General features: G+C 38.9%; 1 protein-coding gene across 1 annotated transcript; it reads right to left on the bottom strand.

Annotated features, from left to right (window-relative positions):
- Positions 1-8,964: 8,964 nt before the first annotated feature.
- Positions 8,965-16,376, bottom strand: LOC139464314 (helix-loop-helix protein 13-like). Its single transcript, XM_071245834.1, has 2 exons — positions 15,786-16,376; positions 8,965-9,074 (listed from the first exon to the last, which is right to left on the bottom strand). The coding sequence occupies exons 1-2, from the start codon at positions 16,279-16,281 to the stop codon at positions 8,965-8,967; spliced, it is 606 nt and encodes a 201-aa protein (XP_071101935.1). The 5' UTR covers positions 16,282-16,376.
- Positions 16,377-17,477: the final 1,101 nt, after the last annotated feature.

The following is a 17,477-nucleotide window of genomic DNA, read 5'->3' as shown; positions in this document are numbered from 1 at the left end:
GAGTGCGATTTAGCCTAGCATCCTCTGTTAATTGCTATACATTGCCATCATATTCGGCCATTCTTGCATCTAGAGTGTCTTGGTTGGGTATCAATAACAAAGCCAGGTTGCAATACTTGCCGTCTTTGATCTTCTTCTTGAGCGCGGGAGCGACAGAGTGAATGTGGGGCAAAGAATCCGATGGCACATCATGGCTGTGGTGATCCGGTAGGCTTGTAGCCACGTGATCGGTTGGCACTGTGTGATGACTGGTCATGCTCGCTATCATGTTTTTTAACTCGGCACGTTCACGTTGTAAACTGGCAACACTAACAGGTACAGGCGACACGGAATTGGTACCATTATCCACGAAGTCCGACACGACACTGTTGGGTAGCGTGGTCCCACTAACGAGGGCATCTGGATTACTGTTGTGATATATGCTGGCTTCGACCACCCCTGGAAGTGTAGCCGCCGGAGACGAAATGGCACTCGGACCGTAACTGTCAGACGAGGTCACCATCGCTGCTACTGGCCGTTGTTGTTGATTTTCTTGTAACAACTGCAGCAAGCTTTTCCTTGGCCAATTATTTGGTACCCTCACGCCCCGTTCTGCCAGTTGTTTGCGTAACTCGAAAATACACCGTACCCCTTCAGCGAAGTCCGTCAAACGAACGGGTGAATTTGAGATAAAAAATCACCGGACGTGTTGATTTACCGTTTAATAGTATGTTTTGTTCTGCTAGGCATTGTTTTATGTCCAGGGATTAAGATTACCTTGTGTATTTTCTCGTAAACTAAGCTGGAAACAGCAATCAGCTGTACACACGTTTTCTTGGAATCGACTGGTGATTTGGTCAAGACACACCCAATGATATATAATGGTACTGAAATAAAATAAAAATAGTGTTATTTTTTATTGGAAGTGTCGTATTTGCAGTAAATCCAGACAGGATCTGCCTCATCTGGGTCAAGTCACTTCTTATCAAGCCACTGTTGATATTTACTTCGCCGGTAGACAAGATCCGCCTCATCTGGGTCAAGTCATGTCTCGGTTCACCAATTCCTTCCTCCTCTGTTTAGATCTGCCTGACCCTCAGATGAGATCCGTCTCACTCCTCTACTCACTCCTCCTTTCACCCCTGTATGGAGTTTCTGTAGTGCTGTACCAGGAACTTGTAGTCATTATACATGCTGGTTACCTAGTAAAACAATATGCATGTACAAATTGGCAAGGATTTAAGTATATTAAGTGAAATAAAATCATATTAGTGAAAAATGTTATAAATTTACCATTTTATCCCCCCGGCATATAATGCGGGGGGATATAGTGATCAGCCAGTCTGTCTGTCCGTCTGTCTGTCCGTAATCATTTCCTTTTCTGGGGCATCAGTGTATATGATCGAAACTTGGCGAATCTATCAGTCACATACTGAAGTGGTGCCTTTTGATATTTTGTAATTTAAAAAGAAATTATTTTTAAAAATCTTTTTGAAAAGAAATTGGACAAGGAAACGAATGCTAGTTTCACGGATAATTTTGCACGACTTGTTTTTGGAAAGTTACAGAGTAGTTATCAAGTTACCTTAGTATCCACCACAAGTAGGATTTGCAATGAAAAGTTGTCTCTCTCACAGTTTCTTTCTGAGAATATTCTGGATCATTCAGTTTTGTGCTTCCTAGAAGTTATCTCTCACAGTTTTTTTCTGAGAATATTCTAGATCATTCCGTTTTTGTTGTCTTGCGGTCCTATCTTTTCCCTTTTCATTTTAGCTGATCTACCCTTTAACAATAGAAGGATTAAAATGAGGATTATCGTGCCGGCAAGTTCTGGTCCAATGGAAAAGGAGCACTGAACACAATTTATGAATTTCTTAAAATTCCCAGAAACCAGGCACATTTTTAGACGATCAAGTTCATGTTCCAGTTGGCGGTACTGCTTCTTTTTGGGTTGTTTTCTGAACAAACGATGACGGAAGTTAGGATAAACCAATTGGTTTCCGTCATCGTTTGTTCAGATTGAATCAAACTGATTAATCAGTAAAAGTCGGGACGGTTGGTTTTCATTTTGTTGATTCTGGAGTGCCACCCCTCTACATGGTTAGTGGTTCTTGGACCCAAGTTGTCGAAATGGTTCCAAATATTTCTATCCTCTCCCTCGACCCACTGTTCAGTCGATGAACATAATCAGCAAATTACAGGATGGTAGCATGTTTGGTGTTGGCTGATTCTAAGGCATGACACCAATTGTCATCTATAGCACCAGGTCTGAGGAGAGGGAGGGCTGATGCTCGTCTCACCAAAAGGTTAACATCGGGACTGTTTACAAAGGCAGTTTGCAGACCACAGCTCCGAGCATTGCGCCAAACTGCCTGTCGGAAATGAAAAAAGCAACCTATAAGTTCACAGGCAAACACATGTTTCACAGCATTCAGTGCTGCCTTCTCAAAGTCTGTAAACACAGATCTGGGCCGAAGTTCTAGGTCGAGAGCTTCAACTTTCTGTTGGAGGATTGTGAGGCCTTGCAACATCTCCAGTGTACCTTGGCAGCTCGTCTACTTTTAACCCTAAATCTATGACCTTGGTAACAAAGGCTCTGACCACCTTGAGAATTTGGAATAAACTGAACATTCACCTGTACATTTGCCATTATGAAATGAAGCAATGATGTACTTCTTGATGTTCTTACTCCTTTACACATGTTTGAAAAAAAGAATTCCTTCAAGTAAATTAATTTTTCACAATTACAGATGACACATTAAATCATATCACGTAAGTTCATCCTTGACATTTGTGAACAGATTTCGTGAACACTTTTCATCATAACTAATAAGTACCTGGCTGGTGCCGGCAGTGCAGAAAGGCATGACGGATAATCCGGATTAACTTGATTAATTTTTGTTAATCTGAATTATGTGCCGGCACAGTGGGAACAAACCTTGCACAATGCCAGGAGACGAGCATCTTCCCAAACTAGGCTGGGATTATGGAGTTAGATTTTGGCTGGACTAACGAGTCTATGCATAGTCCAATCAAAATCGCGAACCGAAATCAAAATCTGGTTCGTAAACTGTCATGCAGAGTTCGGTCGATTGCAGGATTTGCAAAGCATGTGCATCGCCAACTCGTCAACAGATATTTTCCAAATCTTTTCATGTTTTTAATCAAGGTGCTCACGTGATTTGATGTACGTCGCGAAATAAGAACCGTTTTATCACAAAACAGATCTTGATGGTCGATCAGCTCGTCTTGACTGGGCGCCACCATTTTGTTTGAAGCAAATGCATGTGATACGAGAGGTGGAATCTGATTGGTCCATATGGGAGAGGCATAGAATGGACATAACTCGTAATAGCCACTGGTGGCACTACAATCGAGCCTAGGAATTCCAGCCTAGTTCAGCAAGGGTGGAAACTGGACTTTTAAAGTCAGTTAACTCTCTTGCCTCGGGAAGATGGGAGACAGGTACTTTGATATGTATGCTTGGAGATTAAGAACAACCGTCACCTTATTTCTGGGCTGCCAGGTACCTCTGGTGCTGAGAGTGAGTTCTAGATGAAAGATGTAAGGTGCATGCGAGGAACATCCCTCCCTCTGTGGTGTGGTGTTATATTCTGGCGTTAACACAAATAGTGACCTTGATTATCTGCAGGGTCTCACTTGGCTGTTGAAACCCGGAGAGATCACGACTCACTGCTTACTTTTTGAAGAGTCTCAAGCACAGTTTTAATAGAGGGTCATGTATGAGGTTATTTTCTCATCGTTAGATATTGATAGGACTAGTACTACTGACTGAAATGTCATGTTAAGCTCATCCAAAACATGAATAGGACTATTTTGGATGCTAAATTGTCAAATACATATTATTTCTGCATCTTGATATTTCTCTTTGATATTTGACAGGTCTATTCTTGGTATTCCATCTTACAAGAACCACAGGACCATGTAACAATAAAATATAAAAAAGTCGCAAAAAAAATCATAGACGAGGCCAATTCACTTTGAAAATGTATATTTACTTTTTTGTCATATTTAGCAAAATGTCCCTCGTTTCAATTTGGCCTCGTCTATGATTTTCTTTGCGACTTTTTGCAAGAACACATGTTTGTGCTGTTATCAGCCATGCTGTTTGTTGCCCTGAAAAGTTTCCAAAACCATAAGGACGAATATCATGAAACACACTGACTTTTAACTCAATTTAATGACAAGAAAACAATTTGGCAGTACATCTCGAAACACATTGAACGAGGGACATTTGGCTAAATATGACAAAAAAGTAAATATGCATTTTCAAAGTGTGTCAGTATGTTAGGACATTTAATGTGTGATCTCTTGAAAATATGTCACATTGTTGAAAAATTGAAGTGAGTATGTAGAAGGATGACATGTCGAGTCAAGGGGTTAATCCCCTCCACTTACCATTTGGGCTTTTTTCTTTAGTGTTATTTTCTTTTAACTAAATGATAAAAAACATGCCTGATATGTCTTTTGAATGGTTGTACACTGACAACAAATTTAATCTAGTTTCTAACTGAATATTATTATGGATTTTGTATTACTATGTTACCATTGTTGACAAACAACAGAACATGTGGTTGAAAAGGTATTGTCTAATTTATTTTTGTTTTGATACATTATTTTAGGTATTGATGGTCATTTTGTGCCCAAACTATCATCACCCTCTATTGTCCTGTATGTTGTATCTCTATCAATACCTGGACCTATTCGACCGCCTCCGTGGTCTAGTGGTAGAGCGCCTGCCCAGAGAGCAGAAGGTTGGGGTTTGTTCCCCGGCCGCGTCATTCCTAAAGACGTTAAAAGATGGTACTTGTTGCTACCCTGTCTGGCGCTCAGCATTAAGGGGCTAAAACAAGAATTGGTCGGCTCTGAGACAATATACTGTGTCTGAGTGGGGTATTCATGTTAAACTGCGGCATGGTATCTCAGTGTGCTAGCACTATAAATTGGCATCAGTCCGGACTAGTACAAGCAGCCACAACACATGCATGCACGTCGCAATATAAGTGCAATAATCTTGGACGCGACGTTAAACCCAATTTCACCTCACCTCACCTGGACCTATTCACACCAACCAATGCTGCTGTAAGAGGCGATTAAAGGGATCGGGTGGTCAGACTCGCTGACTTGGTTGAAGCATGTCATCATATCGCAATTGCATAGATCAATGCTCATCATGCCAATCACTGGATTGTCTGGCCCAGACTCTATTATATACAGACCGCCATCATATAACTGGATATTCGAGAATGTACTATGGTGAGACACATTGTTTTCACATATCAGTGTTTCTATTTTTGATTTTAGATCCTTGTTTGATACCACTTAAGTGATATTACCTGTATCTATGTTACACAACTTGTTGTGCAGAATTGTGTTGATGGAAACAAAGGTCTTCTTTTGTTGTATATCAGTCCCAGACAAATTCTACAGTAAATTTATCAAATTTCTGCCAAAAAAACAACCATTTCCCATAAAAAAAGTTAATACGAAATTGTTTATTCTATTTTCAAATGTTAATCTCTTGCTTTTAGACATTCAGGTTTGGTTTAATATGTCAACTTTATGTAGTCATAAGAACGTTTAAAAGTGAGAAATATTTATAAACAAATTTGTATTGTAGGATTCATATTTTTCTGTGTATCAATCGCACGGTTGGGCATCACTCGAGTGCAAAATTCTGTAGAAAAGGTTGAAAATAATGAAAAATAGTGTATTGATTGATTTTAAAAAAAGGCATTCCGAGAGTTTTCTGCAATTCTGTGGTAAGTCACGTAGTTTGCAAATCGTTTCCGTGCGATCCGGAACAATCGTCTGGGACTGATATATGGAGCACAATGTTACTGTGGGAATATGTCCTGCTTGATATTTCAATGAAGGTATGAATACTTCTATGTGTGAAAATGTGATATTTATTCTGATAAATAAAACCTTGTAAATAAAGAATAACAATTATTATTCTGCATTGTTATTGTTTTTGTTAACTTCCACATTGTTGGTGTGAAAAGCCACTGTCATCTAGCTGGAATATTGCTGAGTGAGGCTTTAGACAACTAGAAACACACACTTTAATGCTGTAGTAACCAATATTCCAGATATACCAGTATCACCATTTTCCTGTAAATAAAATGGGCCAGACTAAAGCAGTGGCCTTCAGCAACCCATGCTTGACATAAAAGGCGACTGTGCTGGCCGTAAACGGCGATTATGCTTGTCGTAAGAGACGACTCTGCTTGCCGATAAAGGCAACTGTGCTTGTCGTAAGAGGTGACGAACTGGAATCGGATGGTCAGACTCGGTGACTTGGTTGATGCACGTCATCATATCCTAATTGTGTGGATCGAAGCTCATGATGTCAATGACTGGATTGTGGTTGTGGTCAGGACAAGGTGTGGGGGTCAGGACAAGATGTGGGGGTCAGGACAAGATATGGGGGCCAGGACAAGGTGTAGGGGTCAGGACAAAGTGTAGGGGCCAGGACAAGGGTCCAGACTCGATTATTTACAGACCACCATCATATAGCTGGAATATTGCTGAGTGCGTGTAAAACAACAAACCAACCAACCAACCTCAACAACCTATGCTTGTTACAGGCAACTGAATGGATCAGGTTTGGCGACTCGGTTGATTGCATGTCATCTATTCCAATAGCTTGAATCATGATGTCAGTCACCGGATTGTCTGGTCCAGTCTTAATTATTTGTCATATAGCAGAGATATTGCTGTGTGCAGCTTCAAACAAGTTTCAAATAAACAACAAACATATCAATGTTCTGTTTGGATGGGGTGTGATAACACACAACTAGCCTCATTGTTAGGTGTGATTCTCCTAGGGGTCAGGACAAGGTGTGGGTGTCAGGACAAGATATTGGGGCCAGGACAAGGTGTGGGGGCCAGGACAAGGTGTGGTCAGAATAAGGTTGTGGTCAGGACAAGGTGTGGGGGTCAGGACAAGATGTGGGGGTCAGGACAAGATATGGGGGCCAGGACAAGGTGTAGGGGTCAGGACAAAGTGTAGGGGCCAGGACAAGGTTGTGGTCAGGTCAAGGTGTGGGGGTTAGGACAAAGTGTGAGGGTCCAGACAAGGCGTGGTTCAGGACAAAGTGTGGGTGAACAGATGCACACTTGAACTAAGTCACTTGCCCAGGGTGACACCACATATTTTGGGTATATGTGTTTTCCCCATCTGGTCTCCTACTGTCGGATGAGTGGGTGCACAGGGTGAATGTACTGTACACTCAGGGTAGTGACAACACTGTCACACACTCTTACACACGAATCAAGTTGGGACGCACAATCATTGTAAGTATTTATTTAACAATTGCAATAAATATCCACATGCATCAACAAATTGAATGAACATTTTGTGTACTGGGAAACAAATAAAAATAAAATAATAATTAAAAAAAGAACACTTAATTCAAAATATATTGCACTTGTTAATTGAGATCACTGATAAACATTCTCTCAACCTGACATCTTCATTTCCGGCTCCAGTTCAACGAAGTGATAGCGCTAGGACTGTCTCAAATCCTCAGCGGGTCCCAGTTAGGACCGACCTATAAGAACGATGCGTGAACGGTCTCTGGCTTTGGCTGACGGTTGAACCGAGACTCAGTTCGGATCAAAATCAGCGGCATTATTTTCGTAATTTTCCGTCCTTTCATTCAAAAAATAACAAAGTCAGACTGAAACTAGTGTCGAAGACACTGAGAACACACGCAAGTTAATTATTTTCCCATCGCCACAATGCTCCCCGGCAACAAGGGACGAGAGGGGTGTGTGCATATTCTGCAACCACATAAGAATGTTTTAAAAAAAATGAAATACATGATCATTCGTCAAAACGTGCACCTTTCCGTAATCTGCAAGACGGCATGTCTCGGAATGACACGAGTTGGTCACGGATGTCACGTGTTGCACGCGCAGGTCATGGCGTGGAGGCCTCGAAGAGTTCTAGAGAATCCATGGGTCTTTGGCACTTATATTTGATCGTGCTGGCAACGAGAACCTCTTGTTTGTTCCACGCACGTGTTGTTGACGGTACACCAGCAGTTCTTACACAATCACACACGCACGCGCGCACACACACACATAAACACGGTATGTGATTTTACATTTTGAATTTTGTTGAATTCAACCTCTTCTTTTCAGTACATAGCTTTTCCTCCAAGCTAAACCCCGTCAGGATTCATATGTTTAAAGGAGCTATGAGAAGTGAGTGAGTGAGTTAAAAGTTAACGTCGCATCGGTATTATTTCAGCCATGTAGCGACGAGAGCAAGTTGATATATACTCACCGACAAAAGAAACGCGAATACCATACATGTTGGATAATATATGAAGAATTACTCATATTCAAGAGATATTAGATTGGTTCGACGCACAAGCGATGTGTGTTGTGTGAACCGACGTCACGAACGCGTCACGTGTGACGTCATTGAACCATGACTCGAGATGCTCTATTTGTCTGGTGCAGGATTAGCGTGTAAAGTTTGGAAATCACGTGCATCATATCGCGATAAGAATAAAGACACTGTAGTAACAGGTGACTGATTGTTAGTTTTGTCATCAATTGTTACACATTGGAAACATCACTTCTTAACGTTCAGGGGCGGTCGGGTAGCCTAGTGGTTAAAGCGTTCGCTCGTCACGCCGAAGACCCGGGTTCGATTCCCGACATGGGAACAATGTATGAAGCCCATTTCTGGTGTCCCCCGCCGTGATATTGCTGGAATATTGCTAAAAGCGGCATAAACACTCACTCACTAACTCAGTCTTAACGATCATACTTCTCTATATGTTTCTATGGTTCGCGTTTCTTTTGGCGGTGAGTATATATACAATTGTATCATGAAAACAAGAGCTATGAGGTTTCAGTGGAGAATCTCTCCACACGTTGCAGCGACTTTGTTCCCAGTATCATGTCTTCCCACGCACACCCCTCAGTATTGTACCCTGGCAGTCATCAGTCCTCCCCGGGGGTGCCTCGAGCTGTTGAGGGGAGGGACGAAAGGAAGGGCCGGCGTCGCACTCCAAGGCTCTCCCACTTCACCCACGACAGCCGCGCGGTGAGATCTGAGGAGAGAAATGGTGTATGAGTGAATGGAAGAAGGAATATCTTGGATTTGGAGGTAAGGTGAAATAGAGTTTACGTCGCGTTCAAGGTTGTTGCACTCATACAGCGACGTGCTAGCCCCCCTGAGATATACCTTCCGCAGTTTTAACGTGAAAACCGTACCCGTCACAGTGTACTGACACACACAGTGTTATCCACGAAGGAGGTGCTTGAATATTTGGATGCCCAAGCAATAAATTAAAAATCTCTGTTGCGTGGAGAAATCAAAACCTGAGACAAATTCTTTATTTAAAATATTATCTTACCAGTTATTATATACTAAAGCCACTTGTAAATCAATCAAAGGAAACGTGGGATATGATTTTTTGTAATATTTATGAAAAGGCGTTTAGTTACTTTACAGATCAGCCAACCCAAAATGACGTATACGTTAAAAATAATGAGAATATTGTTTTTTGTTGGTACTTATTTCAATTATAAAATTCCCTTCTAAGCAGTTCATAATAGAAAAGGAAGAGACTTTGGCTTTCATTAAAAAATAACGTTTTTGATTTCTTTTCTCTCTTTCATTAGACTGACAGCTAAAGATATCATTTTATTTTTATTCTTATTTCAACTCATGTTTCATGGTGGCTAAAAATGAAACACAGAGGAAATGGTAATTCGATTGTGATGTATTTGACATGGGTTTCATAGTTGTTTTGGAACTAAAGTCTGCAGTGTTTCGGCGACTGTTTTAAGCCTAGTTTAACGTTTTTATAACGGCTGTAATTTTTTTGGTCAAGTCCAATTTTCATAGGTATACTTTATTTAGTTATTGCCAGGCAGTTTAAAACAAAATATCGCTGTCACCGCAAGTAGCATATCTATATTACTCCATAAAAACGCGGTTTTTAAAATTTTGAACGATACCTTTGGTAAAGGATCGATAACGCCTTCATGAAATTTTACAATGATCTCCGAAAGAAATATATGAAAGATTATTTTATAGCAATGTCACCCATACACGCCTTTGTAGTTATTCTGACGACAAAGAATGAATCTCATATATTAAATCTTTCTCTATATATTAAACATGCATTAGCCAAAAGAAATGAATTAATCAAACAACGTGTATATCCCAATGTGTAACATTTATGATTGTGTCTACATGCGCAAATATCTCTCGTATATGGGCCGTAGACCTTTGTAAAAATAAAACTACTTTTGACTTTGACTTTGAATATATATATTTTTTTCAAAATGCAGTTAAACAAAAGCAAAATAACTTTGTTTATATTGCATGAGACGATTTCCCGTTTAGGGCCTTAAGTTTGCAGTGTATCGGTGACTGTTTTCAGCCGAATGTAATGTTTGATAATGTCAGATGCAGTTTTCAAGTGTGACCCGGCGGTGTACTTGCCCACTCTGATGTCTCCACTGTACAATGTTAAAACATGAATATATAATGTACTTAATACCACTACCTATTTCAGGGTTTAACGGTCGATATATAAATACAGTGTATATATAATGCATGATATATACCAGTTTATGTTTATATGCCTGATTTTAGTGTGTTGGGATAAGCTGTGTTTTGTATCAGAAGCCTCCTACCAGCGTGGCCGTTGTCCGGAAAGTCGGACACAATAATGTGTATTTCTCACTGATGGTTATTGAAATTCAGTGTCCGGATCCGGATCCGGATCCGAATCCGAATTTCCGGATAAATGAAGCTTTTATCAAGTATATATTTCGTTTCACGTAACTATTGACCTGTAGGCGTGGTTTCCGGACAGCCATTGTACATGCATATCGTGTGCACAGCACAGCACATTAATATAATTTTGTATTTAAAATAGACAGGTGGCCTATCCATGTACGAAAAGATAAAGATATCAATATCTAATACATTATACGTATATGAATATGTTATGAAAATGTTCGTCTATGGTTAAAAAATACATTTTCACCCGGCCAATTACAATGAAGTGTAGATGGATGTCGTTGATTTAATATTTATCCATTCATATTCCATACGCCCCAGGACTTAAACACCTCATGGATTTCATCAAATATAGATATAGCATTGAAAGACCAGTTCTTCCAAACGTGGAACAGTACTTGACGGTCAATTCTTCTTTAACAATTCGCAGCCCTCGAAAAATATTCACATCTCCCAAAAATGATTTCATTTCCTGTATTTCACTTTTAGAACACCAAACCTTAATCCAGCTGGAATCTGACAGAATGCATGGTTTCTCCCGTGAGGAGAGAACGTGCCGTCCCTGCAATTCAACACATATTGGAGACGAATTTCATTCTCTGTTTAAATCTAACGCCCTCGAAAGTGAAAGATCAGTATATTTAAAAAAATGTTATTATGAAAATAAAAACAATTTTTGTGTTCACCGTAATTAAAAGGCACTGAATTTTTTTTCTAAATCTATACACTTGCAATTTAATACTGTCGAAACGAAACAGTTCCTCGTGTTTTCCGTCATACCGCCTTGTCATCTGGTTTATGTAACACATAGCGGGTATGTTATCTGTGCTATTGTATCACCGTGTGTGGTCACTATGAGAATAAAGGTTGAATAAAAGGTAGATTGTTTCATAAGCCTTTATTGTTTTCTACCACGGACATACATGGATTGTGTGCAAAGCATGGCACATTACGGTGGCCCATAAGGGACATGGAGTCTGTTTTTCCATATTTTGATATTTCACTTACTTTTGTCGTTACCTTTTGCAAATTAACACGATTTGTCTTACAAATATGTGACAAATCATGTGTAAAGAAGATATTGAATCGCAGAAAAGTGAAACGAAAATGTCAAAAACTAAAATGAAAATGTCAAAAAACAAAAACGAAAATGTCAAAAACTAAAATGAAAATACAGAAAACTATTTCCACCGCGGTGAAAACTATTTACACTGCGGTGTAAATATTATCACCGCGGTGGAAACTATTTACACTGCGGTGGAAATATTATCACCGCGGTGGAAATAGTTTTCTGTGGTTTCATTTTAGTTTTTGACATTTTCGTTTTGGTTTTTGACATTTCCAATTTAGTTTTTGACATTTTCGCTACACATTTCAGCAACTCAATAGCTACTTGAAAGTACATTTTCCATGTTTTCGGTTGTTTTTAAACATGATTTATTACATATTTGTATGACAAATTGTGTTAATTTGCTAAAGGTTACGATAAAAGTAAGTGAAATATCAAAATATGGAAAAACAGACTCCATGTCCCGTTTGGGCCACCGTAGAACATTGATCACATATTTTGTCTCACTTTCGTCTCACTTCTCTTCAAACAGAAGGATATAATTGAAACACGGGTCTGTACTAACAAATAACTTCGAGGTCAGACAAATTCAGTCGTATGTAATATTCGTTTATGATGAAAACTTAATTTTCATCTGGTCACAATTCTCCTTATTATTTTAGTGCATAGATGTCTGTCGTTGATATATTTATTGATTGGAACGCGTTATATACATTTAGCTGGAATATTGCTGAGTGCGGCGTTAAACAACAAGGAAACACACGATTATAATTCAAACCGGATGATGAATAAAACATAAGCTATGTCACTATAACAACTGATTTTATAAAATTTTATTTGGAGACACTTTTAATATTTAAATGTTAAATTTGAAAAACATAAAACTGAACCATATTAAACGATACTTATCGATTTGGGTAATCAATAAATAAATAAAAAGCAAAAATAATATCATGTGTTTTTACCTTACAAAACTAGAGGTCCAGAGGACCCCCGATAATACATTTCAAGAGTCCTTAGTTACAGAAAATACATATGTTAGGGTCTTGTAAAGTAATGAATTGGTGAAGAGTACTGTGACATTTGATAATTATTGTGATTACATGACCTTTATATATCGTGTAAAAAATTGGTACAAGCAGTATTATTGTGCGTCGATACCTTGACACGCACAAAAGTTTTTTGTCTGGACGCACATTTCTTGGTCGTGTAAAACCCTGAATATATTTTTGTTAGTAGAAGTAAATGAAACCTTTAATATATATATTTAATATGATTTTGATATCCTATGGATTCCTTTTCTATTACTTTTTAAAAATGTTATAGTTAACAAATAATATTATTCGGTGACTGAAATATAAAAAAGAAATAATTCAGATATTATTGTAAGTGATCGCATAAAAAACGCCATGTTCCTTCCTGTACCCATGTGCTTTGAAGTTTTTTCATGACTGAAATATGTGAACACATTCGGCCCGACAAAAAACACAAAATATTAATTTTATGCCACATTTGGAAAATTGTGCATCGGCCAATCCGCAAACCCAGTAATAAAATAACTTAGCTATATAATTTAAAATTATATGTTTACTGAAGGTGTATGTTTGATCTAAAACAGTCACATGTATACAGTTTAGACGCGTTTTTTGTATATTTAATGTTCAGGTATTACACCGATCTTCTTCAAATAGTTTGACTAAATCATTCACTGCCTGTTTGTTGAATGTCTTACGAAACACAATACACATCTACAGATTCCTATTATTAAAATTGCTGAAATACGAATTTTCCACTGCATATATAGAGCTGTTGCACAAGAGAGTAATGTGCACGACATAGGGGATATATTCTATACACTTCAGGGGCAGGAGAAGGATTTTCGTTATTTTTTTAGCGTGGTATATAGTGACTCGTTTAGAAGATATACGTGTCGATTTTTTAAAGCATCTTAGAAGATTGCTGTTGCCCTATCATGTGTTAATTTTATGTAATTATATTCACTCGATGAAGACATAAAGTACATAATGTAATCTAAGTACTTCATTTATTACCATATTTATGCAGTGTATAAATGATAGGACAAAAACTTAATCAAGTTTGTATCTGTAGCAATACATATACCTTTCACTTAATAAAATCGCCCATTTTGCCTAGTTAACTTACTTACTTAAATATTTTGTTATAATTGATCAAAAAAGATATATTTAAAGCTGTTTAACACAGAAACAACCGAATGTACAGGTGTGCTTGAGATGCTCTATTTGGCGTTTTAATGGTAGGAAAAAATCTTAATTAATTTTGAATATGTAGTAATACATATCCCTTTCACTTGATAAAATGGATATAAACATTATCAGATGTAGACTACCATTGAGGGATGTAATTCTCTACTACCGAATGCAAGAGAAATCAGAATGTGCTCCATTTCCGTGTGTGTTTAGAATCTTCATTTTTATTTTTATTCGATTTTATCCATGTATTTTGGATAGAGTAAAGTGGTGAAACGTTTTTACAAGAAAAGAAAATAAGTTTGAGTTTTAAGGATACTGGTAATTTAAGCTTAATAGAGTAGGTGCTTTGATTTTACCATTTGTAATATCAGTAATTTTTATAGAGATATATTTGAGAAAAATTAATAAGTATTATTGTGAGTGAGATAATTTGTTTACTTCCCTGTCACGTGTGTCAATGACCTCACGGGGGATACCACAAACAACAAGTCTCATTTCTGATTTATGTAGAACACAGGTAAACATGGGCATTATCAGCATGTATAAACATGTATTAAATTAATTGACTTATACATACGAACATATTTTAAAGATTTACGTATACAGTGTTGACATTTAACATGACCAATGATCAGCAGGGGTAATACCTCGTATAACTGAAATAGCATATGAGAATATAAACGCTGATGAAATACTAAGATAAATGCAGAAACAAAACACTATATGGGCAATCGTCTCGTGCAATGTAAGTAAAGTTATTTAGTTTTTGTTTAACTACATTTTGAAAAAAAAGTATATTCATGAAGGTGTTATCGATCCTTTACCAAAGGTATCTTTCAATATTCAAAAAACATTCTAATGGAGTAATATAGAAATGCTACTTGCGGTGAAAGCGATATTTCTTAAAACTGCCTGGCAATTACTAAAGAAAATCTGCATTTGAAAATTGGATTTTACAAAAGAAATTACAAACGTTATAAAAACGTTATACGTGGCTGAAAACTGTCGCCGAAACACTGCAGACTTAAGTTCTAAAACAACTACGATACCTGTATCACATACATTTCCATCGAATAACCATGTCCTCATTGTTTCATTTAAGCCACCTTCAAACATGGGTGTATATTTTCTTTTGTCCTGAAGTTTAGTATACATATGCTACTGTAGGTGACAGTGATATTTTGTAATAGCATTGAAAGAGGTTCCGATTTCTTATTCAGGTCTATTTATATAACGAACCAATACAGACTGAGTGAGAATTGTTTTACGCCGCTTTTGGTAATATTACATCACTATCACATCAGAAATGGGCATCACCATTTTTGCCATTATGAGATTCCAACCCGGGCATTCGGCGTAACGAGCAAACTTTGTAATCACTTGGCCCCATCGCTCTTCAAATTTACAGATTAAGAAACACTTCAATAAACCATATTATAGTTTACTAAATTTAACTATTAAGTAACAAAGTAAACTCTCTATTATAGGCGGGGGCGGTCGGGTAGCCTAGTGGTTTAAGCGTTCGCTCGTCACGACGAAGACCGGGGTTCGATTCTCGACATGGGTACAATGTGTGAAGCCCATTTCTGGTGTCCCCCGCCGTGATATTGCTGGAATATTGCTAAAGCGGCGTAAAACCATACTCACTCACTCACTCTAATTATATGCCATTAATTTGAATTATGTAAGTTAAAACTGTATTTACCGCTCGTGTTCCATATTGCCTCGCTGTGTCCGTCCGTCCCTTGTCTCAGACTTTTCTCGACGAACTCCAGGGGGTCCGCACGTGACATTAGGATGTCCCTAAGTAGGGCTATGTAGGCAATGGCGAGTCGGAGGGTGTCTATCTTAGACAGGCGCTTCTCGAACGGAAATGTCGGAACGTGCAGTCTGAGTTCCTCAAAAGCAGAGTTGATATTCAACATGCGTTTGCGTTCGCGTACATTGGCCGCATATCTCTGGAAGGGGGGTGAATCGGGCTGCATCCCCGGCCCCTGGGAGAGACACATATTTTCATCATCGTATCCCCCCTCGCCAATCTCCCGGGGGTTACGCGCGGCGTAAGCGCATGCTGGGTAGTCGGGGGTGTCGGGGTTGTACTGGGTGTAACCATCGTCGTAGCTGTAGTTGTTGTAGTTGTCCTCGCCGTCGAGGGCGTTCACCTCGGGTTGCACGTAGTACGAACACGACTGAGCCATCATGGTACTTGGATTAAGAAAGTCTCGAAATATAACTACAAAATAATTAAAGCTGGTTCACCACTGTGTCCAAACCCAAACTGTTCAGATGTGCAGGTAGAAATGTAAAAGTTCAGATGAAAAAAAAAATTCAGTATCTACTTTCAAAGCTTTACTCCTTCCAAGCCTCCCTATGCCTATCAAAGACTTCCTTCCAAACAGTGGATCTGTGTGTGACGATCAGCTGACTCGCACTAATTCCAGGTCTTCTCAAAGCTATTGAGCCCTGTAATGGACTTAAATGCCAACAAACCAATATTCCTTGTAATTGATCAAGCAGCCCGAGTCTGCTTTATATACAGATGCACTCTCTCCCCATCACAACATGTCAATACCAACTGGATGCTAATTATGCCGCCAATCCCTGCCCGACGGCTTTCAAATCCCCTCTGTCCGATCAAGATGTTCTGTGTATGAAAAGGTCTTTATCGCTCGCCCCAAGGTGTCTACTAGTGTTCCTAAACACGAGGACAATTGTCCCCCATTTTGTTACAACACTTTTCAGCCAAATCCTCTTACAAACGGTAGGGCGTGGGGACCCCGGGGTGGGGGCAAACCGCTGAGGGACTACGGATGCGCCTCGCTCTGAGATGGCCACGCGCTACGTTCGCGCTGGCATGGTGTCACCTTGGTATTGAGATAATCTGGTCAGCCGAAATTTGACAGGAAATTTTCTTTATGGCACGCGCCAGAAAATCTGTTGGAAGCATTTGCATGGAATAATAAGGAAACGTATGTGTTTTCAGTACTGTTATCAAGTACTTAGAGAGATCCTCCCCTCTAACGACCTGACTCATGGTGTTAAAAAATTAGCGGTTTTTCTCATTTTTTTTCGTGTAACAAATTGTGTTTTAAAGTTGTAGTTTCCAGCAGAGCAGATTTAAAAAAATAATAATAATTTTTTTTTAAAGAAATGACGAGATCATGTTGTCACAATGTGTCACGTGGCTGACTGCACGTCCTCGTGCCACCACATCGTTGTTCAGGCTACCACATCCTCGACTACCAATGCACCTTATCTCCATTATGTTTTAATAAATATCATAAAAGAATGGCAGAACGTAGCGCTTATTCACCGCAAGGCTATACGTGATAACACACTGAGAGGTGCGGGAAAAAATCACAAACACCATATGAAAACCATTATTAATTTACTTTAA

The sequence above is a fragment of the Haliotis cracherodii genome, unplaced genomic scaffold, assembly GCF_022045235.1.
Source record: "Haliotis cracherodii isolate W230 unplaced genomic scaffold, xgHalCrac1.p SCAF_17, whole genome shotgun sequence".
Classification (NCBI taxonomy): Eukaryota; Metazoa; Mollusca; class Gastropoda; order Lepetellida; family Haliotidae; genus Haliotis; species Haliotis cracherodii.
This window is presented reverse-complemented; position numbering and strand designations above follow the sequence as displayed.

Excerpts from the sequence above, each read along its gene's own strand:
- LOC139464314 (XM_071245834.1), bottom strand. The coding sequence starts at position 16,281 with ATGATGGCTCAGTCGTGTTCGTACTACGTGCAACCCGAGGTGAACGCC. Across the intron at positions 9,075-15,785 it reads GGCAATATGGAACACGAGCG|ATCTCACCGCGCGGCTGTCG; the intron begins GTAAATACAGTT and ends TTCTCTCCTCAG.